The 24,212-nt window shown below is 34.0% G+C and overlaps 1 protein-coding gene and 1 pseudogene across 21 annotated transcripts in view; one reads left to right on the top strand and one right to left on the bottom strand.

Moving 5' to 3' along the window:
• The window catches only part of MIA2 (MIA SH3 domain ER export factor 2), a 96,545-nt gene that overhangs the window by 29,867 nt on the left and 42,466 nt on the right, over window positions 1-24,212 (bottom strand). For 12 of the 21 annotated variants that reach the window (XM_012098847.5, XM_012098850.5, XM_042235316.2 and 9 more), the window contains 12 exons: window positions 20,838-20,859; window positions 20,662-20,750; window positions 15,396-15,467; window positions 13,878-13,904; window positions 13,221-13,331; window positions 12,501-12,572; window positions 11,350-11,454; window positions 7,054-7,176; window positions 5,320-5,440; window positions 3,837-3,883; window positions 3,005-3,095; window positions 401-539 (listed from right to left, as the gene is read on the bottom strand). In XM_012098847.5, the coding sequence (XP_011954237.2) occupies window positions 401-539; window positions 3,005-3,095; window positions 3,837-3,883; window positions 5,320-5,440; window positions 7,054-7,176; window positions 11,350-11,454; window positions 12,501-12,572; window positions 13,221-13,331; window positions 13,878-13,904; window positions 15,396-15,467; window positions 20,662-20,750; window positions 20,838-20,859 (1,019 nt within the window). Of the gene's footprint in view, window positions 1-400; window positions 540-3,004; window positions 3,096-3,836; window positions 3,884-5,319; window positions 5,441-5,588; window positions 5,835-7,053; window positions 7,177-11,349; window positions 11,455-12,500; window positions 12,573-13,220; window positions 13,332-13,877; window positions 13,905-15,395; window positions 15,468-20,661; window positions 20,751-20,837; window positions 20,860-24,212 lie in introns of those variants that run through there. The other 9 variants (XM_012098849.5, XM_012098851.5, XM_060401826.1 and 6 more) reach the window with 4 other exon arrangements.
• LOC101102935 (mortality factor 4-like protein 1) lies at window positions 21,776-22,888 on the top strand (annotated as a pseudogene).

Below are 24,212 nucleotides of genomic sequence, written 5' to 3'. Positions count from 1 at the left end.
TTCACCATTATCATTTATATTTTTATCACTGAAGAAAAAATGTTTCAAAATCAAATAACTGTCTTAAAATAAACTGATGAAATGCAACCCAATCATAAATTAAGAACTTTGAATAACCACATAGTGAAAGTGAAAGTTGCTCAGTCGTGTCCAACTCTGTGACCCCATGGACTATACAGTTCGTGGAATTCTCTAGGCCAAAATACTGGAGTGGGTAGCCTTTCCCTTCTCCAGGGGATCTTCCCAACCCAGGGATCAAACCCAAGTCTCCCACATTGCAGGTGGATTCTTTACCAGCTGAGCCACAAGGGGAAGCCTAAATAATCACATAAGCTGAATGCAAAACATTTTTAAGCTTTTTTATTTGCCACTCAATGGAGTGACCAACATAATTTATTACCTGTGAAGTATCATCTCATTTTCTTGATATAGTTCAGTCATTACTTTAAGTTTCTGCTGAAGTTTTTGAGTTTCACTTTCGAACTGTGTATTTTCTGACTGTAAAGACGCTTGTTCAGTCTGGAGATTTTTAATACACTCTACAGAAAAATTTTTTAAATCACAATTAAGGGAGCAAATATTTTGAGATATACATTAATATTTTATAAAAATAAAAATTACAAAAACTAATTATTAATAAACTAAATTCTTTCCAACAGAAAATGGATATTTTGTTCACTTTAACATGTTAAGAACTATATAAATTATTATAACTTTTTTTATTATTTAAGGATTTCCTAAAAAAAAATTCTAAAACCTTGAGTACTCTTTAATTCTAGCATCTAATTTTCAGTCTAGTAGACAAAGTCACTAAAATTCTCAAAGTTTTGGTGATGAGGATTTTGACGGCAAATACTTTAGCCTAATATTTTCTGTGAATCTCTCCTACATGATTAATAATGCATCTTTTTTCCCTAATAAAAAGTTGTTTACCAATTAATACTTCTACCCAGCCTCTTTTTAAGCCAAAATTTTTATACATGTTAAAAATCAAGCCAGAAATTTGGATCTTCTGATAATGAATACCCCAAAGTCCTGCTGGCTTACACCAGATCAAGACTGGGAAAGAAAATACCAATTTTAGCTTTGTTTCAACCTAAAAGAATCATCAATGAAAATTAAAATAAACATTTCTAAGTAATTATTACTATAAAATAATTAGTGGATGTACTAATTAGATAAATTATTTCTCTTTCAACATAATTCAACTCCTCTAAGACTAAGGTGACATCTCCCCAGAAAATGGGTATGAATCACGACCATACCACAAATCTTGAAACAAGGCAAAACTCACTCTGCCTAAACAGGACAATTCCAAAATCATACTAACAATCATTAGAATTTTATTGATTTATGTAATGTTATATAATTATTCTAAAACATCTACTAATTAAATACACACACCAAAAAGATAGTTTAATACCTTAACATTAAATGATTAAATGTGCAGGAAATTGTCCACAGCTTGTCTTTCCAAGAAATTTTTAAATCTAGATCAGTAAAGTTTGTTGACCTTTGGCCTTAAGCTATTGCCATGTCATCTTAACAATTCTTAACAAGCCATTGTTAAGTCACTTAACTGACATTCATGTTGGATATTACTTCTTTTAAAATTGGATCATCTCTATTTAAAAAAAAATTAAACCAACATTTAAACCTTCATTATATTTTTTCACTTCTACCTTAACTATTTTGTTTCAAATCCTCTGTATCTTAAAATAACACTGTAAATGATTACCAAAAACGGCAGGGTCAGAGGAGAAACAATTCAGAAGAAAACCTTTCTGTTCTGAATAGAAGACCAATTATAGAAATTTATCTTTCATGACTCCCTAAAATAAGAAAGATTTGCAAGAAGGGACACAAAGTCTCCAAAACTAGTTTTAGAAAATTAGTAATTTGCCAAGATACCATATTAAGTGATGGGGTAACTGGTGAGCAAATTCATTACTATCCTAGCACTTACTACAAGTTCCTCACTGAAAGCCTGTTAATGTACTAAAATAGGGCTTCCTTGAAAGTAGGCTTCATATCTTTTCCTCTTGTAAATCTCCCCTATAGGAGATTTTAGTACTCCCATATAGGAGTACTAAAAGTATAGGCTTTCAGTACTATACATTAGCAAAACTTTAAGTTAATATTAATGTTTTTCAAAATTCAAAAATAACCCAACTACCAGTACCATGTGAATAGGGCAATAATAATTTTTTAAATAATCTGTACCTTTGGTGGTTCAACCTTTTCAAAAGATGTCTTATTATAAACACAGTTTACCTATTTTAGAAATTTTTGGAAATATAGATAAGTAAAAAGAAAACAGAAATCTGTCCATGATCCCATATTCAAAGAGAATCATGGCTGACATTTGAGAATGTCCTTCCATCATTTTTTTTGCTAACAGTTATGCTGATTTTTTTTTTTTTTTTTTTACAAAATGGAATGTTACTTACATCAACTTTTAAAATTTTGGAACATAACAGTATTTGTTCACTTTAGGAAAAAAAATGCTATCAGCAAAATTAAAAAACAAATCTTTTCAATGATAAAAAACATCAGTTCTACAGGTCTAACATCATTCCCATATATGTTAATATACTATGCAAGGACATTAGAGGAAAAAGCTGTACCAGAAAAAGATCTATGAAATATAGAAGTACCACTACTAAAAATCAAATTTGCAATTAACAAAGATTTTTTAAATTAAGTTTTAATTTGCTACTTTTAAACAACTAAAACCATACCAAATATTTGACACTGAAATTAAAAGTACAGCTTTACAGGTTTTTTTTAAAATAATGCCATTGATTTTATATAAATATGGAGGAAACGATACAGCTTTACCAACAATAAAAACTCAGACTAACTTTTCACAAATAACGAACAAAAGTAAAAGTAAAAAAAAAAATCAAATTGTATCTCCCCATAATTGATTCAATTAATGTTCTGTTCTCTATAAGGAGACATATTTATTTAGAGAAACTCTGTAAATCTATAGATTATCTACCTGTAAGCTCTTCTTTTGTTTTATCAACTTCAGATAATTGAGTGTAAATTTGGTTTCTTTCTCCTTCTAGGGTTTTTAAAGAAGCTCTTAACTTCAAAGAATGGGAGAAGGAGAAGAAAAAAAGCAACATTAAACAATTATACCAAAACAAACAAAAATCTCAATATACCATCCTAATCCTTTGAAGCTCTTTTACACTCCAATGAAATTACTGCCCAGACTACACAAGCCAACAGTGGAGTTTCCATCTTAGAAAGTTAGCAAAGTCATCAACACACGTAAACCTCAAAACAGGAATAAAGAAACCAGTGATTAATGTTTGAACAGCAGCTGTTTGCTTTCAGCACATAAATTTTGATCAAAGCACCCTTCAAACTACATTACTGAAACTTCACATAGATCAATAAAGATCAGGATACCACTACCAGGATGAAAGAGAATAGGGATAAACCACAAGAAAACAAATCTAGTACATACTTCTCAAGATAAGATACAGGGCAACAGAATATTAGAAAACATGAGACCTGAGAATGAAGAACATCCAAAGAGGAAAGTATGGGAAAATATGTAGCAAATATTAATACAGTCCTTATCCAAAGAAATGAGTGCACACCTTGAAAATTTTTATTGCAATAAATTCTAAAACCTAACAATATGAATATCTAGTTACCATAAAAAAAATAAAAAGCAACTGAAGAAAATTTTGATCACTTCTAAAACTTCTATCACTTATACGGTAACCATAAAATAGACATTTAAAACAGTTACTAGGATATATGGATTTAATCCATGCTTTATTTGTTTCTCTATATTCTTATGTAGTAATGCAAACCTTAGCAGCATGAACCAGTTTCTTCAAAGCTCCTTTTGGTTGATTATCTATAACGAAAAACAAAACCATAATAACTTGATAAAACAGTACAATGCCACAACAGACAGCCAAATGATTTTATTAGTTCACTCAACTAGAGCTTTATAATCCCTTGTTACAATAAAGAATTTAACATAAGGCACAACGGCCTCAGACCTGCTCCCAGGAAGCTAAACCAAAAAAGCAATGGAATTATCATAGTATCCTGTAACATGGTTCTTCACCACTAACTCCAAAAACAGAGTTAAAATAAACATTTGGTAGTCACCTAAATCTAGCCCCCAGTTTCGATTATTCTTAGAATTCCTCATCAGACAAAATATGAGCAGAATTATATTCCAAATTAAAATAACATTAACCATGAGCTTTCTCATAATAACTAATTACAAGATAAAGCAGAAGTAAAAAAGTACAAACAGAACTATATGTATTTACTTTGGAGCGTACTTTTCTTCCAAGACATTAATGTTATCATGAAAGAAATTCTTTAAAAAAATCACTCCTTCTCCTTAACACATTTTTTACTGATATAAAGGACGGAGGGAGAGAAAAGAGAAAGGTTACAAAAGTCAGAGAAACTATCATTGGGGGAAACTCAATGAAGATACCTGAGACCTCTTTTGTACTGTTCTTACAGTCTTCTGTGAGTCTATATATCAAAACAAGAACAAGATGTTCTTTTTTAAAGTCAAAAGAACTGTTCTGAAAATATACTAAGTGGCTATAGGGAACCTAACTTTTGCTGAGTTTTCATACTGCAACCAGCAACGGCAATAGACTTTGGGATGGTCAAAATTAAAGTACTGTCACCATATGAAGAATCTAAAAAAATGCATCCTAAGGCGTTCATTTATATAACACTCAATTTTCCAACTACTCACCCATCCATTTGATCGGCTTACAGTACAGGGGAAAACAGGCATGGAAAGAATTATGACGCAGTATGAAGACTGCTATGGTCGTGGTGGTGGTTTAGTTGCTAAGTCATGTCCGATTCATGTGACCCCTTGGACTGTAGCCCACCAGGCTCCTCTGTCCATGGGATTTCCCAGGCAAGAATACTGGAGTGGGTTGCCATTTCCTTCTCCAGGGGATCTTCCTGAACCAGGGATCAAACATGCGTATCCTGCATTGCAGGTGAGTCCCCACACTGCAGGCAGATTCTTTACCACTGAGCCACCAGGGAAGCCAAAGACTGCTATGATGTACAACACACAAAAAGAACAGAGGTGAGGAAGGCTGAAAGTCTATCTATCTGAGGCGCTGAAGACAGATTTACTGAAATGGAGCTATCCTAGCTGACAAAACCACGAGGGATAGTGAGAGAGGAAAAGAATGTTACACAAGTATATAAAGAGTATTATAACAGCACATGGGGAACTAAAAGGATATACCAGAGCCAGTCGTCATTTTCAGTAAAAGAAGATGAGTTATGACTTAATACCTAGGTACGCATCATTTTCTGAGTCACTCTTCATTTCCAATTCCAAGTTATCATCGTCTGCAATGTCTTCACCAAGCACAGCAGTCCAGTCTTTCATCTTTCGTAAGCGCTCTGTCAGAGACTTGACATTTACCAAAGGGGGAAACAAAAGAGGGTAATGCCTTATGCTGGCTTTATAACCTCTGAATGCACAACCGTAGTCTAAAAATTAATCCACACAGATAAAAGTACATGAGCTCTTACTCTCTACCCAGCATAAAATATGTAAATGCTCTCAGAAACTAACATTTATTTACTATTAAGGTGTACAAGTTAAAAATAACAACTGGTTACTCTTAAATCAAATATGAAAAGTGAAAACTGAAAGTGTCAGTCGCTCAGTCAGGTCCGACTCTTCGTGACCCCATGGACTGTAATTCTCCAGGCAACAATACTGGACTGGGTAGCCATTCATTTCTCTAGTGATCTTCCAACTCAGGTCTCCTGCATTGCAGGTGGATTCCTTACCGTCTGAGCTACGAAGAAAGCCCAAATCAAATAAATATAATACCTAGTAATGGCCCATTTTTTCTAAACGTACCACATGACTATACAGTAACAAAATATTTCTTACATGGTATTTCTCACCAGCCACAGTAAGAGTAGTCATTAACGTGAGAGTAAATTTTGTGTGAAGTTAAACAAATCCCCAAGTAACGTACATGATATATGAAAAAAGAGATTTCACAGATTCAATTTATTCAAGTAAACAACTAGCCGAGGGAATCAACTGACACAACTGACAAATAGAAAAAGAAATTGTAAAACAGAATCTAAGTTGGAACATCAGAGGTTTTGCTACAGTACTTTTTGAATTTTCTTAGAGAGGCTCCTCTGTCCATGGGATTCTCTAAGCAAGAATACTGGAATGGGTTGCCATGCCCTCTTCCAGGGGACTGTCCCAACCCAGGGATCGAGCCCAGGTCTCCTGCAATGGCAGGTGGATTCTTTATTGTTGAGACACTGAGGAAGCCCCAAAAACATCCTTAGTAGTGAAGTAAATAGTGTAAATGTATAGCTTTCAAGATGACATCATCCACTTCACTATGCAGGTTACAGAATGTTAGTTGTACATCTTATTAGTTAATACAATAAACAATATTTGAGTATCTATTAAGATTTAAAAGTGTAGGCAGGAAAAACTGGTAGAAGGGAGAGATAAGAAGTAGGAAAAAATCAATAAATCATAACAGTAATACCAATTATCTTATTCCTAATGGAGTTAAAGTACAATTAGATTTACTTAAAATATTCATCTCTGTAAAAGTACATATACCAGTTAATCTAGGCATTAAAGATATTCATATTTATATTCAATGCATATAATTTCATTTGTCCAATTTATAAAATTCTTTCCAACTCTTCTCATTAAGAAAAAAGATGGCAATCTTAAGATAAAAGCCAAAATCCAAAATCTTTTGTCTTTCTTCATTAAATATCTAGGCTAAAACAGAAGAGAGAAGAAAAAAGGACACAGAGAATGTGTGTGTGTGTGTATGTGTGTATACACACTACAAATCTACAAGTTTTCAAAGAACATTTGGCAACACGGATAAAAACACAGTACAACTAGTAATGTTTGCCAAAAAGTACATCTCCTCAAAATAAAAGCTGCTAAAAACAAAACTTTTTATATTTCAAAATTAGTATAAAGTTTTAGCTTAACTCAGTCATTAAACTAGCAGGGCTGTTTACCTTAATCTGATTTTCTTTATCACACAGAACTTGTTCCATATGTACTTTGGAGTCTTCAAATGTTATTTTCTGTTTATTAAGCTCATTCACTTGTTCTCTCCATTCTTCAGCTTCTTGTAAAAGCTAAAATTTAAGCCCCAAAGAAGAAGAAAAGCAACTCTTATTATCTCATCATATTTATATGCAGGTACACTTATTCATGGGCTTCTCTTGTGGCTCAGCTGGTAAAGAATACACCTGCAAAGCGGGAGATCTGTGTTCCATTCCTGGGTTGGGAAGATCCCCTGGAGAAGGGAAAGGTTACCCACTCCAGTATTCTGGCCTGGAGAATTCCATGGACTGTACAGTCCATGGGGTCACAAAGAGTTGGACACAACTGAGCGACTTTCACTTTCACACTTATGTATATAAGGTGTATCATTAAAAGAACCTCACAAAAAGAGGAAGTAATTCATATTATTGCATCAAACTCAGGTGCAGATGCACTTATTTATATATACCTAGGTGCACCACTAATAAATAGGCTTCCCCGGTGGCTCAGTGGTAAAGAATTTGCCTGCCAGTGAAGGAGGCCTGGGTTTGGTCCCTGGGTTGGGAAGATCCCTTGGCGACAGAAATGGCAACCCACTCCAATATTCTTGCCTGGGAAATGCGATGGACAGAAGAGCCTGGTGGGCTAGAGTCCATGGAGTTCCAAAGAGTCCAACACAACTTAGCAACTGAGCACGCATGCACCACTAATAAATATTATGCAACGCAGTGTGTTGCTAGGAAGAGTGAGGAAAAATGAGGTGGTGGGGAAGAAGGAGTGTCATGAAGAAAGGAGGGAAGGGAGGAAGGGCTCCTTTTTTCAAAGAACTTTTAAAACGTGGGCTTTAAAGTAAAATAACAGACTTTAACATTCTTCAACTACTTACATGATAAATGTATATCAAACTAAAAGCTTTCTGAGACACATTTGTTAGATTTGGCCATTTCTTGCCATTCTTTATATCCCATATAACATGTCACACCTTATTTATATTAAAATTTATTTCTTAATCATGTGCTATTTTATGGCTAACTAACCTTCAGAAATAGCCTAATCTAAAATAGATCAAATTCTGCATAAACAATCTTTTACTGTATAGACTTTTACAGAGGAGAACTCTCTCAACATGAATAAAAGGTAAAGACTGTCATAAAAGATAAACTCAACTACGTAATGCTTAAAGTTTTACAAATCAAAAAATAACAGAAATAAAATTTAAAATATAAAAACAAGCAAGTGACTAGAAAGAAATATTTATATATATCACAGGGTTAATAACTGCAATATGCAAAAAGCTTTTAGAAGTCAATAAGAAAAATAGGTCTCCTCCCCCAAAAACAGAACCAGCAAGTGATTTACAAAAGAATCAGCCGATGTATGTGTGTATATATATATATATATATATACACATGGAAAAAAGGCCAATTTTATTTAATCTTTAAAACTCTATTCTATTAAATAGTAATTACTGGGTTTCCCAGCAAAATCAAGCCTTCATCAGCATATTCCCTGGCATACAAAAAACTAGTCTTTCTCCACAGATGTTAGTAAAATAAGACAATTTTGACAGATTAAAAATAAATAAGAATTGAAGACTAAAACTTGGATTTGGTGACTGGCTGATCTTTAGTGAGTTACTAAGGAGACTGCATACATAGCAAGCCGTCTTATAAGGTTAAAGAAGGAATGTGTTAGAACATGGAGTCAATGCATACAGAACAGTTTATTTCAAAAACTCTGATGACCAAAAGGAGTTAGATTAAAGCAGCTATAAAGAGTAAGGCAATCTAGATGAAATATTTTCAGTGTACAGAAGGTCACCTTTGACTATATTGATAACACAGCAAAAGTAACACAGGATGTATTGATACCAGCCACTTTCACCTGAAATCTACTAAGATGACAGTAAAAATGTTTAAGGGGGAAAAAAAGCATAAACCCACAAGGAAAAAGACAAAATGTGATGAAGAAAAAGATAGTTCCAGAAGTGGAAAGTGATGGAAGCATGGTAAAAGACCAGACAATTGAAATCTAAGGCAGAAGATGGTAGAGTCTAAAAGTAGCGTTGACTTGATACAAACCAGGAAGGCTCATGATTTGCAGGTACAAGTACTAGTTTCTAAATGGAATGAAAAGAGAAGGACTACTCAAAAGTCTGTATGAAAACTAGTTAGAGAAAACCCCATGATCTCCCCACACATACATATACAAACACTCTAATTCTCAGGCCATCCCTCTCTCCCTCTCTCTTTTACATGCACAAACACAGGCATGTGCACACACACTTACACACACACATACACACATCTGGCCAAAGCCTGGAAGGTTATTCTCTGGAGAGCTAGAATCTGAAACTCTGGGACACCTGACCCAGGTAAAGGTGTGAGTAATAAGCTGTAAACATAATAGCATTAAGTGAAAACTGACTTACTGAATAGTGAGATACCAGCCCTCCTTACCTCACTAAGCTGCTTACCTCAGTGTTCACAAACAACCCTATACTTCCCCAAACAGGAACTGTGGAGAATTCATCCCTGTGGAAAATGGTATTTGAATACCAATAACTGGGGACCCTCCAATGAAATACCCTAGCCAGATTACTGTGTAGAAAGACCCACAAGAAACACACACAGGGCTTCCAACTAGATTTGGAGAGCCCTACTATTAAATAAACAGACACCCATGAATCACCAAACATCTTAGACAAAAGATATAGACTAAAGCAGACACAAAGGAACTTGAAGGAAATGAGGCAACTCAGGAATAAGAAAAAAAAAAAAGAGTGGGGAAAAAAAACATGACCTCCTCAGCAAAGTAAGACGTTGCATCCATGAAATCAGTAAAAAGCATAAGCAAAATAACAAAGAATTCTCACAAGTAGAAAATATCAGAGAACAAGTGAACAAAAGTTTCATAGTCATAAAGAAACCAAAAAAGACATTTTCAAATAATTTCATACATCATACAAAATACACCCCAAGTTGAACAAAATAATTCAAGTAAATTTCCGAGAACTGAATCATGAGCAAGACTTTCCAGACACAGTGTAACCAACAAACATATGGGAAAAGACCCACACTAAGCCATATCATTGTGAAATTTCAGAGAACTGGAAATAATGAAAGATACTAAAATTTTCCACAGGGGAAAAGAGTAGGTAACAAAAAAGGTTCAATAATCCAAACAGCACTTGACTTCTCACAAGTCAGTCTGGAAAATGAAGACAATAGAGCGATAATGTCAAAATTTCAAGGAAAAAAAAAAATTGCAACCCAGAAGATATCCAACCAAAATGTTAACAGTATGAGAGAAGACATTCTAAGTCATGAAACTTCTTAAAAAGTTTCCTCCTATGCTTTTTCTCAGGAAGATAATCAAGGGAATTTACCACACAAAGTACACGCATGACATAGGAAATGGAAGATCCAACACAGACGAAAGACAAGTCAAAGGACAGGGGTGAAGTGAAATCTCAGAACGGCAGAAATATAACAGACCTAGAGAACAAGTTCCTACTGAACTAGGAGGATGGAAGGCTCCAGAAAGTACTGCTTCAAGGGAAAAATGAAATTAGATTAACCAAAGCCTTTGCACACACAAAATATTTACATAATCTCTAAAAGAGACATTTATGATTGAAATACAGATAAATTACAGATAGGTATAAAACAAGACAATTATTAACTCTATGGCAAATAAAAATTTGAGTGAAACAGAACACATAATCAGAGCATATCATGTGACTCAGCTGTGAACAATGTTTAGGAAATTATAAATAATGTTATCATTAAAAAAATTTCCCACTGAAAAATTCTAACTGTATTGGGAGAATAGTTGGAGAGGAAATATGTTTGGGTATGTGGCAGTGTCCACATATGTGAGGAGGAAGAAGACAAAAGTTAAATCCTTACTATATCTGCCACCACGACCACTTCTGCCTTTAGGCCCCTAGCTGCAGTAACTCTCATCATATTCTCTGCTCTCCTACAATCTGGCTTTGAAGCTTTGTGCTAAATGCTATTTGCTATTATTATCAAAATGGTGAGTGTCCAGGCTTACTTTCACTCCTGGGGGAAGAGGGTTCCAGGAATATAGACCTTTGTATCCTATACAAAAGAGACACCATAGGATACATAGGAGATTGCCCTGCTCTTGTGGTTTCCGGAAATAGCCCACTTTGCCCCTAGCATGAGTCAGTCATGAGTATGCCCAGAACATTTATAACTATATACTCACAAGTTGAGGAGTCCCTTTACAGTACAAACCTGTTTCTGGCTCTCTTGAAGCTGAGAATTTTCACTCAGAGCATCTTTTATAGCTATCTTAAGTCGTTCTTCATTCATCTGAAATATTTTGAAGGTTGTTTTGGCCTAAGTAAAATACAACATAATGGGATTACAAGAATTAGTTTAACAGCCCTTTTTTATACACACTCCTTGAAACATGGAATTAAAGGTTAAAACGCGCCAATATTAATAGGAGAGGCAGCATGCTATAGCAGGAAAAAGGCTGGCTTAAACTCAAGGTCTAGTCACTCAAGGCCTAGCTGCTCTGCCACTAACTTGCCACATGACTTTGGACAAATGATTTAACCTCTCATAACCTTCTATGTACTACCTGGCAACTTCAATTAACTTTCTGTTGTCTCTCTCACTAGAACTTAAAATCCACAAGAGCCTTTCTGTCCACTTTGTCTACTAATATTAAGTGCCAATCACCTTCAACAGTGAACAGTATATACAGCTATGGCTCAATAAATATTATTCAATGAAAAAAATGAACTTTCCTCAGATACTTTGTATTTTACAGCTGTATCTAGCGCTTCCCTGGTGGCTCAGTGGTAAAGAATCTGCCTGTCAATGCAAGAGACACAGGTTCAATTCCACGTGTCAAGGAGCAACTAAGCCCGTTTGCTACAACTATTGAGCCTATATTCTAGAGCCCAGGAGCCACAGCTACTGAGTCCACATAAGGCAACTTCTGAGCCTCATACACCCAGAACCTGCGCTCTCCAGCAAGAGAAGCCACTGAACCGAGAGGCCCTTGCATAGCTACTAGAGAATTAGCCCCCACTGTCCACATCTAGAGAAAAAGCCCGCACAGCAGCAAAGACACAGCACAGCCAAAAATAAATAAAATTTTTTTAAACTACTTTTTAAAGTAGTTTAAAAATAAACTAAATTTTATTTAAATTTTACACCTGTGGCGGATTCATGTTGATGTATGGCAAAACCAATACAATATTGTAAAATAATTAGCCTCCAATTAAACTAAATAAATTTAAATTAAAAAATAATAATATACATTTTTAAAAAACTGTATCTAAATTCTAATATTTAATTCTTTAATCATAAAAGTAATAGCAAAATGTAAATGATTTTTAAAGCAATAGCCCTATTAAAATAACTCAACTTACTTCAGCTACTTGTGATTTGAGGGACTTGGATTCATCTTCTAGGGACTGGATCCTTTTTGAAATGTCTGACATCTAAAAAGACAGTATCAATCAACAAGTATTTACTGAACTCCTCCAGTTTTCAAGATGCCATTTCTATCGAGTATATTATTAACCTAACACTTTTGCTCCAAAAGTGAGAATTCAGATTAAGAAAACTTCACAGCTATATGTTTAAAGGGATTTTATATGAAAGTTATAAAACAATAGTATTTCAACTCATCTTTAATATTTCTTAACACTTAAGTTATATATAAGAAGGCTACTAGCATTGTATCTTACTAAATAATCTCACACACATTAAGATCATCCTTAAGACAGATTTTAAAATAAAGACAAATAAAGGGAATTTTAAGTTCCTAAAACACTTTCAGAGTAATAAAAAACCAAAACCACTATGTATGTGATTATTCAACTTAAATGATTTATGTGAGCTATTCCATAGTACAAATAGAAAATTTCTACATGAATATGCAAGAAATGTAACATAATAATGTTAACTCTAACAAATGAAAAGAGCTAGAGGATCCAGAAAATTTTATTCTCCACTTTATAGCCTTCTGTATTCTTTGGACTTTTTTCTTTTTACAGTGCATGTAATACTTTAACCGATATCATATAATTTTTTTTAACTCAATAACTTTCTTTTTCCTACAGTCTCCTCAAACACAAAAGTCCTACCAACTCATCTTGCTTCAAATGTTTAGATTTCTCTTCCTTTAACTCTTTTTCTAGAGTGAGTATTTCATCCTCAAGTTCAGATTTGGACCCAGTCAGCTTTTCATAGAATGCCTGAAAGAGAAAGAAAACTTTATAAGACAGTCATAGGAATATTTGATGAAGATAAATCAGATGAATGTAATCAAAACCACACACTGTAAGTTAAATAAGTCTAGTTTATATATTTGTTCATTTTCATAACACTGAAATAATAGCAATACTAGCAGGTGTTAGCAAACTTTTTCTGTAAAGAAATAGTAAATATTTTAGGCTTGAAAGCCATGCAGTTTCTGTTCCGGCTAAAGTCATATACATAAGTAGTGAGAAAGCAGAGACAACACATAAATGAATGAACATGGCTATGTTTCAGTAAGATTTTATTTACAACAACAGGTGGAGAGCTCAGAGCCTAGTTTGCCAGCTTCTGCTCTAAAACATTATAAAAGAAGCAATGAGAAAAAGTCCAATTTCATATAATTCAATACATAAAATCAAAAATAAACTCAAAAGACAATCAAGATAATATTCTACACTGAATTAAGATATATTTTCTTTTTAATTTTAAATGATTAGTTATTGGATTATCCAATTGGAATTTAAATACTGAAATAAACATACCTCTGATATTTGTGATCCTTCAACAAACTTGTTAAAAGAAAAATAAACCAAAAGAATCAAAGAACTTAATGCAAGCCAAAATAAAAGTAAAATAAGTACATATTATATCATACTGATTAAAAAGCATATTTACATATATTCAGTAAAAATATATATATGCATATATTTCCCCAAATTTGACTACCTGATTATATGAGTTCTCTTACTTGAATCAAAATTACCCGGATATTTGGATTTTATCTACAGATTCAAACAGCAATTTTTGTAACTGTACCACATTATAGTTTATATTCAACTATGTTTACCAATCTTGAAAATAAACACTGTATGTTTCAAAAAACTACTAAAATTAGAGAAAAACTTCCAAAATATTCATTTTAAAGTAAAAATTCAATGCTAAGAATAAATTGGTGTGCTTTATTTTATCTACAACATTGCAAAGCTTAAGTAAACATATTTACTCTTCAGTTTTTGTTCTTTTGCCAGCATATTAAATTCCTTATGAAATTCTATTTTATTCAATCTAATAAATTACAAATAAAATAAATAAATAAAATATTATAAAAATATAATAATTTCAACAAGTGCCTGAGAATATTAATCAGTAACATAAAGAAAAAAAAAGGTTAAGAATTCAATTTTATTTGGAATTCAACTTATGACTTCCTTTGGACTCTACTAGGAAATTCTGATCCATATGCTTTGATGATTATAGATATCAGTGATGGAGAACGCCAAGCTAAACTGAACACATACCGAAGGTAGGAAGTCCATCATTTTCTATTTTAATATTACTATGCTTTTTACAACACTTCCATCTCTAAATAGTAGCATGACACTCCTATTACAAACCCTTATCCATCATAACTTAGCTAAATGACAGATTATTGCACTTTGCTTCCTTATTATTAGCCAAATCAAACCTGGCTCAGGAGACCCAACTCTGTATTTCTTCCAAACTGCACATTCAGTGGCATCATGTTGGTACCTTGAAATTGGTCATGGTAGGAGTATTTACACAACAGAACTCAGCAGGTATTACAAATGAAGGCTCCTACTTTTTAGATACCAGCACATCACTGTGTGTAACATTCTAGTCAGCTCCTAACCCTTTGATGAGGGAAAGGCAAGAACTGCCTCAACTTACATAATTATTATTTCAAACTATTCCTAAATTTATGAAAGTGAATTGTATTTTTCCTTCCTGGAGCAAACTGAGCCAAAAAAAGAATGATTATCTTAATACATTTCCCAGAAATGAAGAATTAAGAGCCTCTATATAACTCTAGATGATAGTCAACCGAATATGCTTCACTCAAAACAAATCATCAACAAAGGCTCAAAATTTTAAAATACCTTATGCTACTTATAACATTTTATTTCTTATATTTAACTTAAATTTCTTTAAGTTTTAATATCCAAGAAATGTGAGTTTTGAGAAGATACATGACTTTTAAAGTTTATGTCATTTAGAAAGAACCTTTCCTTTAACTTTTATAAGTATCTATTTGTTCTTACCTCCAAACTTTGTGCTTCTGTTGACTCCTTCTCATAGCTGGCATCCTTTAAAGATGACTCTAAGCTTTCATACTGAAAGAAAGCAACACTGTAAGTAAAAGTACTATAAATTTTATTCCAAACTATACCTGCCCCCTGACCCACCAATTCCATGAAAAGCAACACTAAAACCTCACTGCAGAAAGACAGCATCATCCACAGCTTCAAATTTACCACAATAATTTATATTATAACATTATTGACACTCAACATGGAAAAATCCAGCATTCAAGAAAACAAGATCTGAGTGAGAATGAAGAGAAAAAATGAACAAGAGAAAAAGACAGTCTTAGAGGGTTCAAGTAACAGAGTTCTCCTTCAGACAACAAAATAAGTAAGCTTAATATATAAGAGGAACTAAAAGACAATCATTGGGCCAAAGAAAAAGAACTACAAAAAAAGCCACACAACCTTTAGAACCAAAAAAGGCAACAGATAAAATTAAGAAGGTTTAAAAGGTGATTGGGCATAGGTGACGGAGAAGGCAATGGCACCCCACTCCAGTACTCTTGCCTGGAAAATCCCATGGATGGAGGAGCCTGGTAGGCTGCAGTCCATGGGGTCACTAAGAATCAGACACAACTAAGCGACTTCACTTTCACTTTTTACTTCCATGCACTGGAGAAGGAAATGGCAACCCACTCCAGTGTTCTTGCCTGGAGAATCCCAGGGACGGGAGAGCCTGGTGGGCTGCCGTCTATGGGGTCGCACAGAGTCGGACACGACTGAAGCAACTTAGCAGCAGCAGCAGCAGGCATAGGTGAAGACAATCAGTAAGATGGAAGCTAGATCAGAAGAAAATATCCAGACTGAAGTGTGAACAAAAAGATAAGAAATCCAGAAAAGAACATAAGAGATATGGGGGATACAGTAAAAAGCTAAAATACAAGTATCTGGAATCCCAGCAGGAGAAGAAAAAAGAGCAAAAACAGTATTTGAAAAAGTTATGATCAAGAGAATTCCAAAACAAATAAGACATTAAGCCACAGATTCTGGAACATCATGAAGCCCAGGGATGAATAACGGAAGACACCACATCCATACAGCTAGTAACACTGTTGAAAATCAAAGATAAAATCATAAAAATAGGTACATAGTTTCTTATAAAGTTATACACTTCCTGCCATATGACCCACCAATTCTAAGATACTTACAGAAGAGAAATAAAAGCATATACCCACACACCAAAAAAGGTAAAATGATCATAGCAACTTTTTTCATAATAGCCAAATAACCACATTCAGAGGTAAACAGATAAAAGAAAATGTGGTATGTTGATATAATGCAAATTTACTTTCAAGTTAAAAAAAAAAAAACTACTATATGCAACCTAGTGAATCTCAAAAATACAATGCTGCCTGAAAAAAAGCCAGACACAAAAAAGTATGATTTCATTTACAGACACTCTAAAATAGACAAAAACTAATTTATGGAGATAGAAATATAAACAGTGGTTGCTGGCAGGGGTATGGGACTGAATGAAAATGAGGACAAGGGAAATACAAAGGTGATAGAAATGTTTTATGTATCAATGAGGGAGGTAGATTCCTGGGCAAATACACCTGTGAAAATAAAAAGAACTGCATATTTAAGAATGTCTATTTAACTACTGAAAACTATACTTCAAGTTTTGAAATTGAAAGAGAAAAATAATTCAAAAAAAGACATAACACCAAATTTCAATAAAACTTATAGCTGACTTTGACCCACAAACAACATGCCAAGAAAAAAAAAAGTAAAATGAGGTGTCCCCAAAGTGCTCAAAGAAAATAACTGCCAACTCAGACTTCTATAAAGAACATTATACAAAACAGAGAAATAAAGACATGGTCAGACAAAAATTAAGAGTTATCAACAGTATGTTACAGAAAAAAAGAACAGGAGGTCCTTCTATCCTTTAAGAGGAAGAAAATCACCTCAGAGGGAAGCTGGAAAGGAAGGGAAGAATGAAAAGTAATGGAAAGAATAAATGTGTGGATAAATCCAAATGAATCTCAACTGTCTCAAAGAATAATAAAATTATTTGGGGGTTTATATAAACATAAAGGCAAAATATAATGCAAAAGGCAAAATATAATAGATAAAAGGGGGCAAGTGGAATTAAAGCATTCTAAGATCTTTGCACTATTCATTAAGCAGTATTATAATAGCACAAATTTATATTAGAACTCAATAATTTAAAAATATACACTACAATCTCAAACATAACCATTAAAAAAATAAAATCCATAACTAACAAACCCACTGATGTAGAAAATATTGAATTAGTTTAAAACTGTTTCAATCCAAAAATAGAAGAGAAAAAGGCATGTGGGACAGATGGGTCAAATAGAAAAATAGTTAAGACGGTAGATTTGACCTCTAATAAATTAGAAATTATATTAAATGCAAATGAACTAAATAGTCTAAATAAAAAGATTTTTTAGACTGATTAAAAAAAGAAAAACCTATCTGTATGATGTTCAAATCACTAGCTATGAGGGAAATGTACATTCAAACCTCACTGAACAACACTATAAGTCAACCATACTTTAATAAAATTTAAAAAACCAAACACCTCATTGAGACAACACTTCACATCTGTTAGGATGGCTATAATCAAAAAGACATAATAACAAGTATTGGGAAAGATGTAGAGAAAATGGAACACTCACAAGCTGCTGGTGGAAATATAAACTAGCACCGCCACTGTGAAACACAATACGGCAGTTCTTCAAAAAGTTAAATATAGATCCAACAATTCTACTCCTAGGTATATACCCAAAATAACTTAAAATGTATATTCACACAAAAATTTGTACATAGCAGCATCATTTATAACAGCCAAAAAGTACAATAACCCAAATGACCATCAATTGAAAAATGGATATGTCAATTGTGGTAAGGAATATTATTTGGCAAAAAAAGATATATACAGCATTGATATTTACTACAACATGGATGAGTCTTGAAAACATTATGTTAGGTTTAAAAAGCTAGTCACAACGAAGCACATGTTATACATATCATTCCATTTACGTGAAATGGAATCCAGAATGGGCAAGTTTATAGAAATAGAAAGTGGGTAAGTGGTCTAGAGTTTGGGAATAGGGGAGATTGGGTGAAGGGTGACAGCTAAGAGGTGCAGGGCTCCTTTAGGGTGTACAAAGTATGTTCAAAAACATTTTGTTTTTGTATTTTTTTTGGTTAGTAAATAAACTAAAAGTATACTAAATATACTAAAGTATACTAAAATATACTAATTATATAAATATTCATTTGTATAATTTAAATTGGTGAACAGTATAGTATGTGAGTTATATCCCAACAGAGCTATTTAAAAAACTACTATAATAGTTTCAAAACCCTCAGATACCAGGGAATAAATCTAAGAAAAGATGTGCAAGACCTCAACACAAAAATGTATAAACAACACTGAGAATTTTAAAAAGGCATAATTAGAGGGATATACCATGGTCCATCGATAAATACTCAACATTATAAAAATGTAAATTCTTTTCAAAGTAATCTATATAGTCAATGTAATCCCAAATTCCTAGCAGGCTATGTGCATGGATAAACTGATGAAGTGATTGAAAATTTATATGAAAAGACACAATCTCGAAAAACAAGTCTGGTGATTTACACTGTCAGATACCAAGACGAGCTAGGTAGCTTTTAAAAAGCATGGTATTGGTGCAAAGATATATATATATGCTGCTGCTGCTGCTAAGTTGCTTCAGTCGTGTCCGACTCTGTGCGACCCCAGAGACAGCAGCCCACCAAGCTGCCTCGTCCCTGGGATTCTCCAGGCAAGAATACAGAAGTGGGTTGCTATTTCCTTCGCCAATGCGTGAAAGTGAAGTCCCTCAGTTGTTGTCCGACTCCTAGTGACCCCATGGACTGCAGCCTACCAGGCTCCTCCATCCATGGGATTTTCCAGGCAAGAGTACTGGAGTGGGGTGCCATTGCCTTCTCTGATATAAATATATATATGTGTATATATACATATAAAATCGACCAACAGAACAGAAAATATTATAAAAACAGACTCAGATATACACAGTCGCAAGATTTAAGACAACACTATAGGGGAAAGATGGCCTTTTAATCAATGGTACTCGTATATTCAGCAGCCATATGAAAAATATGAAATACTAACCACTAAATCATACATCACAGATGCAATTCTGGATGGATTAGACACTGAGTAATTTGGGGTTGAACTGAGTTTCACCTCAATATGTGTTTGTTGAAGCCTGAATACCTCAAAATGTGACTGTATTTGAAGACAGGCCTTTCAAAGGGCATTAAGCCAAAATGAGCCCGTAGTATTAAGATAGGCTCTCATCCAGTCTGACTGGTACCCTTACAAGTGAAGGAAATTTGGACACAGAGAGACATCAGAAACGCGCACCTGCACAGAGAAAAGACAATGTGAGAAGAGACTAAGAGATTGGCGGTTATGTCAAGATGACAGGCCTCAGCACAAACCACACCAGTCACCACCTTGATCCTGGACTTCGAACCTCCAGAACCGTGAAAAACTTAATTTCTATGTAAGTCATCCAGTTCATGGTATTGTGTTATAACAGTCCTATCAAACTAATAAAAAGACTAAGTAAGAAAAGTGAAAAAAAATATGGTTTCTGAAAGATGACACAGATGAATATCTTCATATCCTTGAGTAGGCCAAAAAAAAAAAAATTTTAAGTAGGAAACAAACAGCAGTCATCATAAAGAAAAGATTGACAAATTAGACTGTTACAAATAAGAACTTCTGCTTACCAAAACACCACTTGAAATATAAAGGCAAACCATAGAGTAGAAGATATTTGTAATACATATATCTGACAAAGGACTTGTATCCAAAATAAAGGAAAAATATATATACCAAAAGGAAAAAGATAACCAAAGATTTTCAAAAGATAAAAGATAATTTTTAAAATGTGAAAAAAAATTAACTAGGCAACATGAAACAAAAAGGATATATCCGAATGGTCAATAAAACATCAAAGGGTGCTCAACCTCATCGGTCAGGGAAACAAAAACCGAAATCACAATGAGACATCACTATGCACCAATCACAATGGTTACAATTTAGACTGGTTATATGAAAGCAACTGAAGTCTCATACTTTGCAAACAAAGCATTAATAATCTTAAACTTACACAGAAATACCTGCACTGTAAAGTAAGGATCCTAGAGGATCCTAACATGAATGTCAACATTTTCAAAAATGTCTTACCTCCTTTTGAACAATGCTAAATTTTTCAAGCAGTTTACATTTTTCTTCAATCAGTGTAGAAAGTTCTACAGCAAGCTTTTTCTCTCTCCCTAAAAAAGAGTTAATGTTATCATGTTTTTAAGTTTATTTAATTACAAACAACAATGATGTGATCTAAAATAGAAAAAAGAGCTTACCCACATAAATCCGGCTTCTAACCTGAAACAAATTTTTAACAAAAATTACATTAAAACAAACATACATTCAGGCAAATATAACTTATTTAACTGCTACTGACAACTTAAAGTGTTTCTTATTACTTTTAGTATAAACATAAGCTAGCCAAAAAGTGTTCTATTTCCATTGAGAAAATAATACTACATATTAAAGTTCCCCCATTGAAGATTCACATTATTTATTAGCATAATAAAGGCTCTGAAATAACTCTACCTTAAAAATTCCTGTTTCATTTCATTTAGCCCACTGCTCCTCAAACATATTTGACCCCAAAACAAACTACTAAAAGAAGTCCCTATTATCTCCCCTAGTACTAATATCTAAAATAACACAATTTAGAAAAATGTTACCATGGGGCCATGGATCTGCTGACTATAAAGTAAAAAAACTTTTTTCTTCTTTAACCTCTCTTTCAAACAATAAAGGGAAAATTTCAATTTATAAGAGGTTCAGGCTTAGGACTTAAAAACAATGGGGACATGCCTGCTCCCCCTTCACTGCCCAAATGGCCCACAACGGCCAGAATAAACAAGTGCTGCCGCTGCTGCTGCTGCTGCTAAGTCGCTTCAGTCGTGTCCAACTCTGTGCGACCCCACAGACAGCAGCCCACCAGGCTCCCCCTCCCTGGGATACTCGAGGCAAGAATACTGGAGTGGGTTGCCATTTCAGCACTGAGGAAAAAAAAAGCAATGGGGACTTAGATAATCTACACAAGATATACAGGAATAAAATTAAGTGAAACAAGATTTAAAAGTCAAGGTACAGTATAATTAGTTAGATGAGGAACAACTAGTGAAGTGAAACAGATTCAGAAACTCTCTCAAAAAGTAACAGGAGGAAAAAAAAAAAAAAAAAGTAACAGGAGGAGGAGGAGACGGCAGCAACGAATCTCTTATAAATGGTGCCAAAGCAGGACCCGAAGCCTAAATTCCAGGAGGTGAGAGAGTGCTGTGCTTTCATGGGCCTCTTCTTTATCAAGCAAAGTGTGTAAAAGTTGCCATAAAGGATAACCAAGTAAAATACTTTATACAGTACAGTGGTTGGAATAAAAATTGGGGTGAATGGGTTCCAGAAAGCAGAGTACTCAAGTACATGTTTCTGCAGAAACAACAAGAACTTCAAAAAAGCCAATCAAAAGCAGTATGCAGAGGGGAAGATGTGAGGGGCTGCCCCTGGAAAGAAGACTGCTGGGCTGCAGCAGAAAAACGCTGAAGTGAAAACAAAAAAGAACAAACAGAAGACATCTGGAAATGGAGATGGTGGCAGCACTGGAGAGACACCTCAGCCTCTCTGCAAGAAAAGGGCTCGAGTAGATCCTACTGTTAAAAACCAGGAAACATTGATTAGCAGAGCTGGAGTTAAAGATTCCTCAAGAACTGAAACCATGGCTTGTTGATGACTGGGACTTAATTACCCAGCAAAAACAGCTCTTTTATCTTCCTGCCAAGAAGAATGTGGATTCCATTTTAGAGGATTATGCAAATTACAAGAAATCTCGAGGAAACACAGATCAGATAATAAGGAGTATGCAGTCAATGAGGTTGTGGCTGGGAAAAAGGAGTACTTCCGTGTGATGCTGGGCACTCAACTGCTCTACAAATTTGAGAGGCCGCAGTACGCTGAGATCCTTGCGGACCACCCTGATGCACCCAGGTGTACGGAGTGCCACGTCTCCTGAGACTGTAAGAATTGGAGCAATGTTGGCCTATACACCTCTGGATGAAAAGAGCATTGCCTTATTACTGAATTATCTTCACAGTTTCCTAAAATACCTAGCAAAGAACTCTGCAATTCTGTTTAGTGCCAGCCATTATGAAGTGGCTCCCTGAGTACCATCGGAAAGCCGTGTGAGGCACCAGCACCCACCCACATTTGATCTCTATGAACACCTTTTTGTTTCTTAGTCCTTCTTTTGTACAAAAATGTACTTTGGAAATGTTCATGCATAACAAAATTGATGTTTGTTTTCTGTTTGATTTTAAACAGAGAAAATAAAAGGAGTTACAGCTCCTTTTTTCTTTCCTTTTTTTCATTTCAAAGTTGCTGCCAGTGTATTCAGTGATGGACAACAGAGAGACATACTGTAGAGTGTTTTATTGCTTAGTTGACAAAGCTGCTTTTGAACACTGGTGGTTTCTATTCCTCTGACACTACGCACTTTTATAATATGTGTTAATGCTATATGACACAATGCTCTGATCCCTAGTGCCAAAAGCTCAATTCAGTGTACATAACTGAAAACACTCATCCATTTGTGCTCCCCTTTTTTTTATGCTGCTTAAAGTAAAGAGCCCATCCTTTGTGAGTTATCCATCCATATTGTTCTTTAGGCATTTTATCTTTGCTCAATTGCTGAAGAACGGTGGCTTGTTTCATGGTGCTTGTATTTGTCTCTAATGCACATTTTAACATGATAGACTCAATGCATTGTGTAGCTACAGTTTTCTGGAAAAGTTAATCTTTTAGAAATTGTTTTTCAGATCTTCAATAAACTTTTTCTTTAAAATTTAAAAAAAAAAGTAACAGTAAACCATTAAAAAAAAATGGAGAAAAAATTGTTAAAGAGAGAGGGAAGTGAGAAGAGCCAACATCTTAAACAGCAATAGTCCCAAAGAGAAAAAAAAAACATGTATAATGCAGAAAAAACTTCTCAGAATTAAAAAATATAAAAGATTTCATATTTAAATATTTAAGATAATTCAAAGAAGAAATAAGAAAACAGTCAAGTCTAAACAAATTATATTGAAATAAGGATATCAAAAGCCTCTTACAAATGAATAAGAATCACACTGACAAGAGACCTTTCAATAAGTAACATTAGATATAAAAAGACAAGGAAGTAAAGGATTTTAAAGTATTAACAGGATGAAAATTTAGACCCAGAATGCTTAAATCAAACAAACTGCTGTTCCAGCATAAGGACTTAATTCAAACATCCTCAAGCATACAAAAGTTTTACCATACAAAGACCAATACTAAACACAATTTAGAAAAAAGTATCCAAATATGAGAAGAATTAAATCCAGGAGACCCTACAAGAGATATGTCAATTATTGATGATCAAATATCTTGGTAATATTTATTGTTGTCTTCAGGGATGGAGAAGGGGTGAAGAAGAAAGTAAAAAGAAAAGAGAAATATTTTTAGAACTAAAATTCTAGATTATACCAACATGAAAGTAGTTTGGAAAGTGAAAGAGACCAAGGGATGTGAGAGTATGCTAAATAAGGTTCTTGTCTTCTCGCTAGGAAAATTTACTTTATGAATGCAGAAAGAACTGAAAAGAAATATATAAAAAGTGGAATAAATTAATAAAGTATGCTAGGAAAAAGTGG

The sequence above is a fragment of the Ovis aries genome, chromosome 18, assembly GCF_016772045.2.
Source record: "Ovis aries strain OAR_USU_Benz2616 breed Rambouillet chromosome 18, ARS-UI_Ramb_v3.0, whole genome shotgun sequence".
NCBI lineage: Eukaryota > Metazoa > Chordata > Mammalia > Artiodactyla > Bovidae > Ovis > Ovis aries.
The sequence above is the reverse complement of the archived record's forward strand: the minus strand, read 5'-3'. Positions and strand labels throughout refer to the sequence as shown.